General features: G+C 45.3%; 1 protein-coding gene across 1 annotated transcript in view; it reads right to left on the reverse strand.

Annotated features, from left to right (window-relative positions):
* The window catches only part of SLC2A4 (solute carrier family 2 member 4), a 52,595-nt gene extending 42,974 nt beyond the window's left edge, over positions 1-9,621 (reverse strand). Inside the window, exon 1 of the mRNA XM_081886868.1 lies at positions 9,175-9,621. Coding sequence (XP_081742994.1) covers positions 9,175-9,219 — 45 coding nt within the window. The 5' untranslated portion in view covers positions 9,220-9,621. The remainder of the gene's footprint in view (positions 1-9,174) is intronic.
* Between the last annotated feature and the right edge of the window lie 5,181 nt (positions 9,622-14,802).

Raw genomic sequence — 14,802 nt, forward strand, 5'->3', positions numbered from 1 at the left:
ATCAAATCGGCCGCCTTGCCTGGGGACTCGCCTTTGCTCAGCGCTTCCCAGCGGAGAGGGGACGGTGGTTTTCCTTGCTGCATCCCCTTTGCCGGGTTGCTGCGCTGTGGGAACCACCGCTTGAGGCTTCGTTTGGCTGCTGGCTGGGCTTTCTGCCTTTGGCTCGGAAGGGCTCAGAAGTTGAACATACCTGTGCCCGGAAAATCCCTTATTTTGGCTGCTGATCCCTTATTTTCGAGGCTGCTGGTCCCTTATTTTCAAATCTGTAAGTTGACAGCTACGCTCTGACAGTTCAGCTGGTGCAGAATTCAGCAGCCTATTTCTGCGCCGGAGCAAAACGGTTTGAGCATTATAACGCCAATCCTGGCCCGATGACACTGGCTGCCAATTAGTTCCTGCTTTTCACCTATCAACAATGCCCGATTTACGTACAGTCATACCACAGGTTACAGATGCTTTTGGGTTGCGCGATTTCGGGTCGCGCACCGCTCCGAACCCGGAAGTACTGAAACAGGTTACTTCCGGATTTCGGCGCTTGCGCATGCCCAGAAGCGCTAGATTGCGCTTTGCGCATGCACAGAAGCACCGAATCGCAACCTGCGCATGCGCAGATGTGTTGCTGTAGGTTGCGGACGCTGAGGGTTGCGAATGTGCTTCCCACACGGATCACATTCGCGACTCGAGCGTCCACCGTATAAGCTAAACAAGCTCTAGCTTAGGGCCCCACTCTCTTGGGGCCCCCAAAAAATAAAAGGAAAGAAAACCTGGATGTACATTTCCAAAATATAAGATAAAAAAGAAATGAAATAACACCCACCTACAGCAACAGTGTTGTGTGTTGTGTAGGCTCCTGTGATGTAAGTCATGGGCCCTGCCTGCTAGCCTGCTCCTAAAATATCACTGGTTTGCTCATTTCTATATATAGGGTGCCTACATTCTGCTATTTCTAATTATTAGTAGTTTGCATCATATATTTACACCTATTATTATTTCATGTTATAGCAAGTTTCCCGAGACTAGGTTATGAGTCTTTGTAAATTGTGTTTCTAAAGGAACTTTTGTTCTTGCCAAATGCCAATGTGTTTGCATTATTTTGTTATGAATAAAACAATCCATTTAAGTTAGAGCTGAATAATTATTTCACTAACATACTTCTTCTCATTTGTATTTCCCTGTTAAAATACTTCTTCTTAATTGTATTTCAGTTCAACATTTACTTTGGTAAAATACATATTTTGTTATGTGGATATGGCTTTGGAGACCTGGATGTACATTTCCAAAATATAAGATAAAAAAACCAAATAAAATAAAACCTACATACAGTGTTCTGTGTTGTGTATGGACCTATTAGGTCTATAAATGACCATATAGCATATATTCAACACAAAAAACAGTGACAATTTGTTGTTGACAAAGGACAGCTGGACATATAAAGGGCCCCATTACCTTCTGTAGCTTAGGGCCTCATCCAACCTAAATCTGGCCCTGTCTACCAAGCCTTAAACGGCTCAGGACCACCTCTCCCCATATAAGCCAACCAGGACCCTTTGATCATCACAGAAGGACCTCCTTTGTGTGCCTCCTCCATGTCCGGAGGGTGGTGACACAAGACCATGGCCTTGTCTGTAGTGGCTCCCCTGTCTGCGGGACACTCTCCCCAGGGAGGTTCGCCTGGTGCCTTCAATATACAGGCAAAAATATTCCTCTTCTCCAGGCCTTTGGCTAATTAAATCTATGACCATTTAAACCGTTGTGGGTGTGTATGTGCTTGTTTAGTTTGTTACTTTGTTAAGCATTTTTTTGTGTTTTTATACTGCAAACCGGTCTGCGATTTAATAAATAAAAGCGATGTTTATAAGCAGGAGCTGAGCCACACACGAAAATGTTCCAGGATTCCAATATGGCAAGGCTAAATATTGCAGGATTTCTGTGCTCACTGAATAATGCAGGCGAGGCGCACGTGTGGTGAAAGATCGGTGCACAGCGCGCTCGTTTGCGCATGAGCTAAATGACAGAGGTGACTTGGACGCGATCCTGTCTCCCTGCTAGGTAGCAAAATGCCAATTGCTGGATGCGATACAGCCATTGCACGGCCACAAAATTTGAATTTAGCAATGCAGCTCCAGGCCACGCTCACCACACGCATGTGCCTTCCGTGATGTCACTGAAGGTAGTTCTGCTTTGCACATGCTCTAGAATGACAGACAATTGCAGGAGACTCTGCGCAAGAGAACGTGCAGAGTTCCGCAGCTGCAGGATGGATCTGATTTAAATCAAATCAATTCAAATCACGAGTCAGTAAGACCCGATTTAAATCTTTTTTTTATTTAACAGAAAGACCCATCCTTGCTGGGATAATCTTAATATTTACCGACCAGATGAAAGTTTCATTTTCGGAATAATAAATCTTCAGTTTTTACAGTTATATCAGAAATTACTGATTTGGTTCTACTATTAGAAATACAGTGACAGGTAATTATGAAATTATTGTGAGGTTTGATAATTTAACTCTTTATATTTGGACAACTTTTCTGCTGTGCTTTTTTGGAAGGAGAAAAACAATCATTCCCTTAATAACAATTTAAACAATTTATTTAACTAAAACAATAACATTGTAGCATACGTATCCATGTTTGTTAACTGATGTGGTTAAACTTTTTTTTTTTAAATAACAACTTAGACTGGGTTTTAGCAGACATGAAAAAACTTTAAACAAATCCTTATTTCCTGGTGAATAGCCTTTGGACTATAATGTAACTTAAATAGAATCATAGAATCATAGAGTTGGAAGAGACCCCAAGGGCCATTGAGTCCAACCCCCTGCCAAGCAGGAAACCCCACCAGAGCACTCCTGACATATGGTTGTCAAGCCTCTGCTTCAAGACCTCCAAAGAAGGAGACTCCACCACACTCCTGGGCAGCAAATTCCACTGTCAAACAGCTCTTACTGTCAGGAAGTTCTTCCTAATGTTTAGGTGGAATCTTCTTTCTTGTAGTTTGGATCCATTGCTCCGTGTCCGCTTCTCTGGAGCAGCAGAAAACAACCTTTCTCCCTCCTCTATGTGACATCCTTTGATATATTTGAACATGGCTATCATATCACCCCTGAACCTCCTCTTCTCCAGGCTAAACATGCCCAGCTCCCTTAGCCGTTCCTCCTAAGGCATCGTTTCCAGGCCTTTGACCATTTGGGATGCCCTCCTCTGGACACGTTCCAGTTTGTCAGTGTCCTTCTTGAACTGTGGTGCCCAGAACTGGACACAGTACTCCAGGTGAGGTCTGACCAGAGCAGAATACAGTGGCACTATTACTTCCCTTGATCTAGATGCTATACTCCTATTGATGCAGCCCAGAATTGCATTGGCTTTTTTAGCTGCCGCGTCACACTGTTGGCTCATGTCAAGTTTGTGGTCAACCAAGACTCCTAGATCCTTTTCACATGTACTGCTCTCAAGCCAGGTGTCACCCATCTTGTATTTGTGCCTCTCATTTTTTTTGCCCAAGTGCAATACTTTACATTTCTCCCTTTTAAAATTCATCTTGTTTGTTTTGGCCCAGTTCTCTAATCTGTCTAAACTATCTTTAGAACGGTTTTTCCTCCAAAAGCATTTTATTTTAAAAATCTGATTTAAATTTTTTAAAATCTGATTTTTTAATATTATTTTTATTTTAATCATGGGTTTTTATCCACCCTGCACAGATGTGACCCATTCTGGGCCCAAACCAGCCTATTGAAAAGGGACTACATATGGGGCGCTGATTGCGAGAATTTTGGGATACCATATATAAAGAACATAAAAAGATATTCAAATTCTCGTTCACAAAAAAACCTGAGGCCTTCTTATTAGGAATTACGTCCACGGAAATTAAGAAAAATCTTAGACCTCTTTTCATGTACGCAACCACAGCAGCTAGGGTTTTAATAGTAAAGAACAGGAAAAGAACTGATAACATCAGTTATTTACAACTTGCAAGGATGACAGGGAGATTAAGAGGAAATTTAGTACAGAAAGTTAATAAAGATTGGATAATGTTTAAAGAAAACCTTAAAAATTATTGTGATCATGGTAAGCTCCTGGCAAACTTAGAATGAATCTTGAAATATAAAGAGAGTATGTAACAGAATTTTCTTGATAAGAAATGCTAAAAAAATAAAAATGAACTGTGTACAGATTAACAAAATGTTAAATGGTAAAATGAGAAGACTTGGAAGTTAGTGTTTAAGGTGTGTTTATGTTGTAATGTGTGTAGTGTGTCCGGTTTGTATTAAATGTATTGTTGAAGTTAAATAGTATAAGTTATATGTGTCAACTAATGTTAATTAATGTATAATAAAGGTATTAAAAAAGAAAGAAAAATAGCAAAAATGTACAAAACCGGCTCAAACCTTTGTTGGAAATGTAAAGAAAAAGAAGGAACTTTTTATCATATGTGGTGGGAGTGTAGAGAAGTTTTAAAAAATGGGAAATGATATACAATGAATTAAAAAAAATGTTTAAAATGGCATTTGTAAAAAAAGACCCAGAAGCATTTCTGTTAGGGATTGTAGGACAAGACCTGTCGAGGAAAACAAAGAATTTATTTATGTATGCGACAACAGCAGCAAGAGTTTTAATAGCACAAGGATGGAAGAACGAGGAAATCCCGACAAAAGAAGAGTGGCAAGAAAAATGGATGAATTATGCAGAATTGGCCAAATTGACTTACAAATTGCGAGATAAGGATAATTGAGATAAGGATAATGGGAACTTTTTACAAAGTATTTGAAAAGACAACAACACGAGCTGGACTCCTTGGCAAGTTTTGAATAAGCATACACACATTTATTGGTTAATAACATGATGGATGGATATGTAAAGCTATGTACAATTTTATAACATGTAGAGAAAATATGGGAAGAGAAATCAGGGAGAGGAGCTGCGGGAAGGCCTTGATGGAGTGGAGGAAAGAGAAAACATAACATATGTGATTATATGGTGGAAAAAAAGAAAGAAAAGAAAGAAAGAAAGAGAGAGAGAGAGAGAGAGAGAGAGAGAGAAAGAAAGAGAGAGAGAGAGAGATGATAGATAGATAGAGATAGATAGATAGATAGATAGATAGATAGATAGATAGATAGATGATAGATAGATAGATAGATAGATAGATAGATATAGATAGATAGATAGATAGATATGGGGCACTGTTTGCTGTCTGCATCAGCGTCGAGAGCAAGGCCCGAAAACCTCAATTGCGGCCCTCCAAAAATTTCTAACGGCCCTCAAGACTCTCCCAAGGCGACACACTTTCCCGCAAACATCTCACCCAAACTCTAAGTCCCTTTCATGTTTTTTTCCAGGCTGGGGTCACAGAATCATAGAACTGTATGCTTCCAAGGGACCCCCCAACTCATCCAGCCCAAGGCAGAAAACACAGTCCATTTTTTGCCAATTGATTTTCCAAGTTATTACAAATCACAGCCAAATCAATTGATAACCGTTTCCAAAACCAGCTCCCCGTTTTCCTTATAAGTCCCAAGTTGAACCCGTGTCGCTGCTTATATTCTCCGGTTAACACCCCCCAGTATTTACCGATATTATTATTATTAGAATATATTTTAATTAATTGACTGTGCGGTTTTATGGACACTAACCTGTTGTTAGTAGCCCGGCTTTGGCTGGGGAGGGCAGGATACAAATAAAACATATTATTATTGTTAATAATAATAATAATAATAATAATAATAATAATAATATTTGTGCATTCCTTCTCCTGCCTGTTTTGGTCTCTAGTCCTGTACACCAATGGCACCTGGCTTAGAAGGGAAAAGAGAGTTGAGCCCATGCAACTTAGGGCAGGTCTTTCTGTCTCTCTCTGAGCCTCAGTCCTTCTATCTGCAAAATGGGCGCAAGAGCGGCCTACTCCACAGGGTCATTTGAAGGTCAAGTTTTTGCAAGTTAGTAACACAGGTGAGCTGAGGGTGTGTTGCGGCTTGACCTAAGAATTGCAGCAGCAAATGTAACTTTAGGGATGGGTTCGGTAGCGTAGCCTCCCATAAGAACACCCACAGCAATTAAAATTCCTAAATAGCTACTCAGGTTGGTTCGGGGATTATAATTACCGCGGTGGCTTGATGGCGTTTCTCTCAGCAGAGTGGCATAATTGGGCAAGCACGGGGGAGAACGCTGCAGACATCCAGCGGTTTGGGAACGGTTTTAATTATGCAAATTTTGCATCATTTGCATACACGAATGCATGCTTTTCTTAAAATGTATACAACAATGGATGGTTAAAAAAAGAAGGTCAGAATGAGAAAAAGGCAAAACAATAAACCTAGCCCTGGGGAAATAGCAAAAATGTCTGGAAAGTCAAAGGAACGATAGACAAAAAATAGCTCAGTAGGTAGACTCTGAATCTCAGGTCGTGGGTTCTAATCCCACACTGGGCAAAAAGATTCCTGCAGAGCTGGGGGAATAGATGAGATAATGTGGGGCAGAGAGGGAGCCGCAGGGCTTTCAGGGACAACAGGAATATCAACTTCCCGCATTCCTACCGACCTTCAGCCTTGCACGCAAAAATATGAGGACTAGAATCTTGCTTTGAGGCCACAGTGATCCATGCGACGGTCACCTCCAGGCTTGACTACTGTAATCCGCTCTACGCGGGGCTGCCCTTGAAGCTGTCCCAGAAACTCCAGCGGGTGCAGAAGGCTCCTCACGGGGTCCCTGCCATGGGAGCATATTCACCCAGTGCTTTTCAAGCTGCACTGGCTCCCGGTGGATTATCGGGTCAGGTTCAAGGTGCTGGTTTTGTCCTTTAAAGCCCTTCACGGCCTAGGACCCTCGTACCTACGGGACCGCCTCTCCCGGTATGCCCCACGGAGAGCCTCAAGGTCCACAAATGACAACACCTTAGATGTCCCGGGCCCTAAGGAAGTCAGATTAGCCTCAACCAGGGCCAGGGCCTTTTTAACACTGGCCCCGGCCTGGTGGAACTCTCTGCCTCATGAGACCAGGGCCCTGCGGGATCTGATTTCTTTCCGCAGGGCCTGTAAGACAGAGTTGTTCCACCTGGCCTTTGGCTTGGAGCCAATTTGATTCCCTCCCTCTCTTTCTTTTTTCTTTTCCTTCTCCTCCTGCGAGGAGGCTACATTTTAATATTTTAATGTTTCAATATTTTAATTGTTGTATTTTAATTTTGTTTTTAAGTTGTATTCATTCAACTTGTTTTTTTTATTGCTTGTAAGCCGCTCTAAGCCCGGCCTTGGCTGGGGAAGGCGGGGTATAAATAAAAAATTATTATTATTATTATTATTATTATTATTATTATTATTTTATTTTATTTTATTTTATTTTATTTTATTTTATTTTCATCTGGTCTGACTAGAGCTCAGTGACAGAGCATCCGGCATTATCCCCTGCCCCAAACCCTGGAGAATTGCTGGCAGTCAGTGCGGGCAACACTGAGATAGATCCAACTCAGTGCACAACAGCTTTTTTGTGTCCCTGCATTGCTCGCGTAAGCGAGCCAAGCTACACACAGAGCATAGCTCGGCTGCGGCGCTCGCTGCCGCGAGACGTAGCAATGGCATCAACTCGGATAGCATTAAAAGAAGGTAAAGCCTTGGAGCCACAAGGTCTGTATTCTCGGAGGCAGCACACTTCTCAAAGAATCACAGAATGGGGGAGTTGGAAGGGGTTACCCTAAGGACATCCAGTCCAGCCCCCTGGATTTGGGATTCGCAGCTAAATAACCCCTCTCAAGCCTTTTGCAAGGAATCAGAGTGCCGGTCTGGAGTGGTATAATGCAGCTTTTCCGCTCCCTCCTCGAGATCAAGGGATCTGGCTTGTGTTGGCAAACGGGCACGATTCGCACTCAGACCCCGAGCACGCAAAATGAAATCCACTCGAAAGGAGCTGGGTCGGACACAGTTCCTTGCAACGTGGCACCCGAACGCGGAGACTGTCCCCAAACAAAAGAAAGCATTCCCGCAATCCCTGCATTTCAGCGGATTGGACTAGATGACCTTTGGGTGCATTTCAACTCTATAATTATTATTATTTTATTCCTTCCAGGCTGCAATGGGTCACAACGGGCGTGCCGCAAAGAAGACAATCCATTACACGTCCCATAAAAAATATCCGGTTTCTCCACTGAGCGTTAAAAACTTTGCTAGCAAACACGGCTCGGTGACTGGATTCCCGAAACTCCATGAGGTCTAGAAACCCACCATTTTGAAAACGTGAAAAACGCCTTGGGTTCTTGGCAAGAGGCCTGTTTTCTGCCCTCCCTCCCATGGGGCTCATCCATTCCTGCAACCCACAAGCCCTGTCATTCTTCTGGGTCTTCTAGGCGTGGTGATTCTGCAAAGAACAAGGCTCGGCGCGAAAGGCACTTTGCACATGCTCAGAGGCAATGTTTTCAGTGGAATGATACGGAAGCTCAAAAATCCCTAGAGGTGAAATCAGGGCCCAATTCCCTTGCTGCCTCTATGGCTGAAAACTAAGACTGCCTCTCTTCCCAGCTCAGAGGTCCGCCTTGCAGGGAGATCGTTGGGTGGGCAAAACCAGAACCAAGCGGAAGCGGAAGCTGAACAGATATTGCGATAAATCAACCCCGGACACTGCAAAGAACTTGTTTGTGCGAGGAGCATTCGCCATAGAATTACAGAGCTGTGGAGTCAGAAAGGGACACTCGAGGGTCATCCAGACCCACCCGCTGCGACGAATGCAATTAGCACCTATTCTGGAAGCCTCTGAGAGCCACAATTGAGCATAGCTGTCAACGTTTCCCTTTTTAAAAAAATTCCCTTATTCCAAATAGGATTCCTCGCAAGAAAAGGGGAAAGTTACGCAATTGGGTGAAAAGCGACTTGGGGAGACGCCCCGCTGCAGACAGCGTGGCTTAACCTCTGAGTAAACATGACCCTCATTTCACAGTCACAGGGAACACCCTGAACTAAGAGGGTATAAATAGTTGCTTGCATGATCCGGCGTGAAACCCAACTCTTAATTTCAAGCCACAACTCGGAGGCATTTAAAGATACGTTGGTCGGCGATGGAATATTCTGAGCAACCCCAGAAAAAGCAACAACCCCCCAAAATGTGCTCTCAAATCTATTTGTCTCCTTGAGCTTTGGGTCTCAGCACCCCACCACCCACTGTCTTCTCTTCTCCAGCCCCCCAACCCAGCATTTACCTCGTCCTCGTCCTCTCTCCGTATCTGCTGGAAACCGGCTGGCATTTCTCCGGCGGCGCCTGGGGCTGTGGCGAGTTCGAATCCTGCTCGAGATGACGCAGAGAGTCGTCTTCTCTTTCGCTTAAAGGCCGGCCCTTCTTCTTTGGGGAAATGCGTTTAAATCCAAAGTCAAGGTCAAGGCGGGGGTTGGAGGTGTGGGGATAATAAGGATTGAAAACAAGAAAAGGGGGAGTCCGGAAATGTCCTCAGGGGAGGAATGTAGGGAAGAGGGGAACAGGTGAAAGGAGGGAGAGAGGGAGGGAGAAAGAGAGAGGGGGAAACAGGTGGAGAGAGAGAGAGGGGAAAAAAACAGGTGGAAAGAGAGAGGGGAAAGTTTGATGGAATAAGAGACGGATGAAGGGAAGGAAGAATGAAGAGAGGGAGTGAAGGATAGATGGAGGGAAGGAAGGAAGGAAGAAGAAAGAAAGAAAGAAAGAAAGAAAGGAAGGAAGGAAGGAAGGAAGGAAGGAAGGAAGGAAGGAAGGAAGGAAGGAAGGAAAGAGGGAGTGAAGGACAGGCAGATGGAGGGAAGGAAAGAAAGAAGGAAGGAAGGAAGGAAGGAAAGAAAGAGAGTGAAGGACAGGCGGATGTATGGAAGGAAGGAAGGAAGGAAGGAAGGAAAGGGAGGAAAGAGAGAGTGTGAAGGACAGACAGATGGAGGGAAGGAAAGAAAAAATAAGGGAGTATAGAGAGGGAGTGTCAAGGAAGCAGAGGAAAGGTGAAATTGTGAGATAGAGGAATAATTCTAAAGAGAGGACAGAGGGGAGGCGAGATGGGCAAGAGGGAAACAAGAAAGAAAGAAAGAAAGAAAGAAAGAAAGAAAGAAAGAAAGAAAGAAAGAAAGAAAGAAAGAAAGAAAGAAAGAAAGAAAGTTGAGGGTCTTCAAAGAGCAGGGAAATCGGGGTGAGGAGGAGAGAGCTGTAGAGAAGAGGGGAAGGAGAAAGCCGCGAGGAAGGAGGACTGGGCGAGACCCTCGTGGCAAGAGCTCCCGGGCGGCTGGCAGGTCTGCAGTTTGGCCAGGGCTGGGCTGGGCTGGGCAGGGGGCAAAGCAAGGAGCACGCCCCCCCGCCCCGCCCCGCCTGCTTCCATTGGCTGGCTGGCTGGGCTGGCACCAGGCCCGGCGGGGCGGGCAGCAGCTCCTGGCTGGCTCCCCGGACGGGGTCGCGAAAGGGGGGAAATCGAGGGACGCGCCTCAGTGGTTCCACTCCGTGAAATGGGCGCAAAGGAAGCCCACCGTCTTTGCAGGGGGTTGGACTAGATGTCCCCTTGGCTCCCCGGTTCTCAAGGGCGTGGGAAGGGCAAGCGCTTCTCCTAATCGGTGGAAGAGTCGCTCCCAGGAAAAGCTTCTGTCTCCCACACTCTGCTTTTTCCATCGCTTTTCTTTTTTTAGAGGCTTCGTGGTGTATGCAGTGCCGGATTTACGTATAAACTAAACAAGCTGTAGTTTAAGGCCCCCAAAAAACTCTTGGATATGCCTTGGTCCTGAATGGGGCAACTGTGCCCCTGAAGGACCAGGTGTGCAGCCTAGAAGTCATTCTGGACTCACCGCTGTCCATGGAGGCGCAGGTCAATTCTGTGTCCAGGGCAGCTGCCTACCAGCTCCATCTGGTGCGCAGGATGAGACCCTCCCTGCCCGTGGACTGTCTCGCCAGAGTGGTGCATGCTCTGGTTATCTCCCGCTTGGACTACTGCCATGCGCTCTATGTGGGGCTACCTTTGAAGGTGACCCCGAAACTACAACTAATCCAGAATGCGGCAGCTAGACTGGGGACTGGGAGACCACATAACACCAGTCCCAAAAGACCTCCATTGGCTCCCAGTACGTTTCAAACACAATTCAAAGTGTTGGTGCTGACCTTGAAAGCCCTAAACGGCCTCAAAGGCCCAGTAGACCTGAAGGAGCGTCTCCACCCCCATCATTCTGCCAGCTCTGAGGACCTTCTGGCGGTTCCCTCCCTGCGAGAAGTGAGGTTGCAGGGAACCAGGCAGAGGGCCTTCTCAGTGGTGGCTCCCACCCTGTGGAACGCCCTCCCACCAGATGTCAAGGAAAGAAGCAACTATCTGACTTTTAGAAGACATCTGAAGGCAGCCCTGTTCAGGGAAGCTTTTAATGTTTAATAGGTTATTGTATTTTAATGTTCTGTTGGAAGCCGCCCAGAGTGGCTGGGGGAAACCCAGCCGGATGGGCAGGGTATAAATAATAAATTATTATAATTATTGGTTAACAAGCAGATTCCTGGGACTACAACTCCCATCAGCAGCATACCCCCCCCCGCAGCCCAGCCTACCTCACAGGGTTGTCTGAGGGTTCAGAGCTGAGCTTCACCTTTTTGTATGTGTTGAATATATGCTATATGGCAATTTATGGACCTAATAGGTATCTAAAGCCATTTGCACATAATAAAATATGTATTTTATCAAAGTAGTTGTGGAACTGAAATACAATTAAAAAGAAGTATATTAATGCAGTGGTACCTCGGGTTAAGTACTTAATTTGTTCCAGAACCTGAAACTGTTCTTAACCTGAAGCACCACTTTAGCTAATGGGGCCTCCTGCTGCCGCCGCCATGTGATTTCTGTTCTCATCCTGAAGCAAAGTTCTTAACCTGAAGCACCATTTCTGGGCTAGCGGAGTGTGTAACCTGAAGCATATGTAACCCGAGGTACCACTGTAGTGAAATAATTATTAAGCTCTAACTTAAAATGGGCTCTAACTTAAAATGGGCTACTTTTAAAATGAGGCTGCATTTTAAATTGCATTTTAACCTGTATTTTAAATTGGTCCCCGCCTCCCCCATTATGTTTTTACTGTAATTTTACTGGTGTTAGCTGCCCTGAACCCGGCTCTGGCTGAGGAGGGCAGGGTATAAATAAATTATTATTATTATTATTATTATTATTATTATTATTATTATTATTATTATACAGTGGTACCTCGGGTTAAGTATTTGATTCATTCCAGAGGTCTATTCTTAACCTGAAGAACCACTTTAGCTAATGGGGCCTCCCGCCGCACGATTTCTGTTGTCATCCTGAAGCAAAGTTCTTAACCCGAGGTACTATATCTGGGTTAGCGGAGTCTGTAACCTGAAGCATCTGTAACCTGAAGCGTCTGTAACCCGAGATAACAGTGTAATAATGCAAACACAGGTTTCATTTTCTCGGTTTTTTTATCTTATATTTTGAAAAAAAAATTGGAGGGCCCCAAGCATAGCTGTCAACGTTTCCCTTTTTTAAAGGGAAATTCCCTTATTCCGAATAGGATTCCTCGCAAGAAAAGGGAAAGGTTGACAGCTATGGCCCCCAAGAGAGTGGGGCCCTAAACTATAGCTTGCTTGGCTTCTACATAAATCCGGCACTGCCTGCAATTCACGCTTAGATCCATTAAAACCGTCTTCTTCTTCTCTGCCCCTTTGTGACATTTTGGCCGGGGTGTTCATAAAGATATAACTGGCCTGTGGCTTTTTTTTTTGACATCACAACAATCCTCAGGCCTCTCTCTCTCTCCTGGGGGCGAGGAAGCAACCTGATATTTGAGTTCAAAGCCAGAGAGGGAAAGTGTGTGGGGGGGTAAGAGAGAGGAAAAGGTCTTCCCTGTCTCTCTACCCCCCCAAGTCTCGTGTCAGCTGTCCCCTTGGGTGGCCTTTAGAGAAGCCTTGATGTCCTTCAGACACCCCTCCCTCCCCAGGGACGCCCCCCTTCCCAGCAGACGAGAGTCACACATTGCTGGCACCCGGCTCAACTTCTCCGAAAATAGTCCGCAAGCTGCAGCTCCCGTCTCTCAGCAGGTTCAACCAGCTTCCCCCAGCCCCTAGGAGGAAAAAGAGGGTACTGGGTTTCGTGTGGGTTTGAAGAAGGGGAGATTGGGAGCCAGGATGGGGAAAGGGGGGGCAGTTTATCTGCCAGTGGGAGGGGGAGTAAAATAGACTTACGCAACTGTTCAGCCATGCTGGCATTCACTTGGACCCAAATTTGGCAGCTATCCATCACCTCTGGGACTCCCAAAGGGATTTGAAATGGACACCCTTTTAGCGAAGAATCTCCTTACGTTTCTTGAATCATGGAATCAATAATTGTTGTTGAGTCGTGTCCGCCTCTTTGTGACCCCCTGGACCAGAGCATGCCAGGCCCTCCTGTCTTCCACTGCCTCTCGCAGTTTGGTCAAACTCATGTTTGTGGCTTCGAGAACACTGTCCCACCATCTCGTCCTCCTTCGTCCCTTTCTCCTTGCGCCCTCCATCTTTCCCAACATCAGGGTCTTTTCCAGGGAGTCTTCTCTTCTCCTGAGGTGGCCAAAGTCTTGGAGCCTCAGCTTCAGGATCTGTCCTTCCAGTGAGCACTCAGGGCTGATTTCCTTCAGAATGGAGAGCTTTGGTCTTCTTGCAGTCCATGGGACTCTCAAGAGTCTCCTCCAGCACCAGAATTCAAAAGCATCCATTCTCCGGCGATTAGTCTTCTTTATGGTCCAGCTCTCACTTCCATACATCACTACTGGGAAAACCAGAGCTTTTACTATACGGACCTTTGTCGGCAAGGTGATGTCTCTGCTTTTTAAGATGCGGGAATCAATAATACATAATAATAAAAAGGGTTTTTTGTTTAGACACGGCTGCCTAGATACGTGGAACGCTGACAAATTTTCAGTTTATTGCTGGTTTTAATGAATGCTCAGGTTTTTCTATTAATAATTATAACCATTTTAGTCTTTTTGTAAACTCCATCGAGGTTTCCTGCAACCAAGCAACATATATTATTATTATTATTATTATTATTATTATTATTATTATTTATTGAATTTGTATATCGCCCTATACCACCAGGGTGGCTCACAAAATAAAATCAAGATATAAAACCACAAAATGCATAATAAAGGTGTATAATGAAGGTGCCACGCTAACTTCCCTGGGGAGAGCATAAATACAAAAAACCAACAGGACACCTGCTTTGAGTGCAGAAGAGTCCGGTTTTAGTCCCTCGGCATCTCCTGGTAGAGCTGGGAAAGGACACCCTTCCCCCATTAAAAACCTGCACGCCAACCTTCCCCAACGAGGTGCCCTCTAACTGCCTTGGACTACAGTTCCCATTGCACCCAGTTCTAGTCAAGGGATGGGTTCCAATGTGTGAGGTGTGCAAGGCCAAGCCAGGATTCCAGGGGACGATATCCAGCTAACCTCTGGACAGGGACAGTTTTTCTCCCGCGGCCTGTAAGACGGGGCTGGGCTGGATGACCTTTTAGGTCATTTCCAATTTTATGGTTCTGAAAAAATCTGGCTCCCAAGGTCACAGAGTCCCTTGGGATGTGAGCTCCCTCTGCTGGCAGGAAGGAGGTAAAACCAGAAAATAAAAAGTTTAGCTCCGGGTCAGGCTTAGCCAACAAGGTGCCCGCCAGGCGTCAAGAACTACAATTCCCATTATCCCTGACTATTGGCGAGGCTGGCTGAGGTGGATAGCGGCTGCAGGAGGACGCTGTGATGGCTGCCGCTGCCCCAGGCCTTGAATCCAGAGGCTGCTGGATCTCTGCACGTGCTCAGAGGCACCTCTCCTTGACCTTTCCCCCCCAGGCTCCGGTTTCGAACCTTCCTGGTTGTT

The sequence above is a fragment of the Podarcis melisellensis genome (genome assembly GCF_964234715.1).
Source record: "Podarcis melisellensis genome assembly, chromosome: 13".
In the NCBI taxonomy this organism is placed as follows: Eukaryota; Metazoa; Chordata; class Lepidosauria; order Squamata; family Lacertidae; genus Podarcis; species Podarcis melisellensis.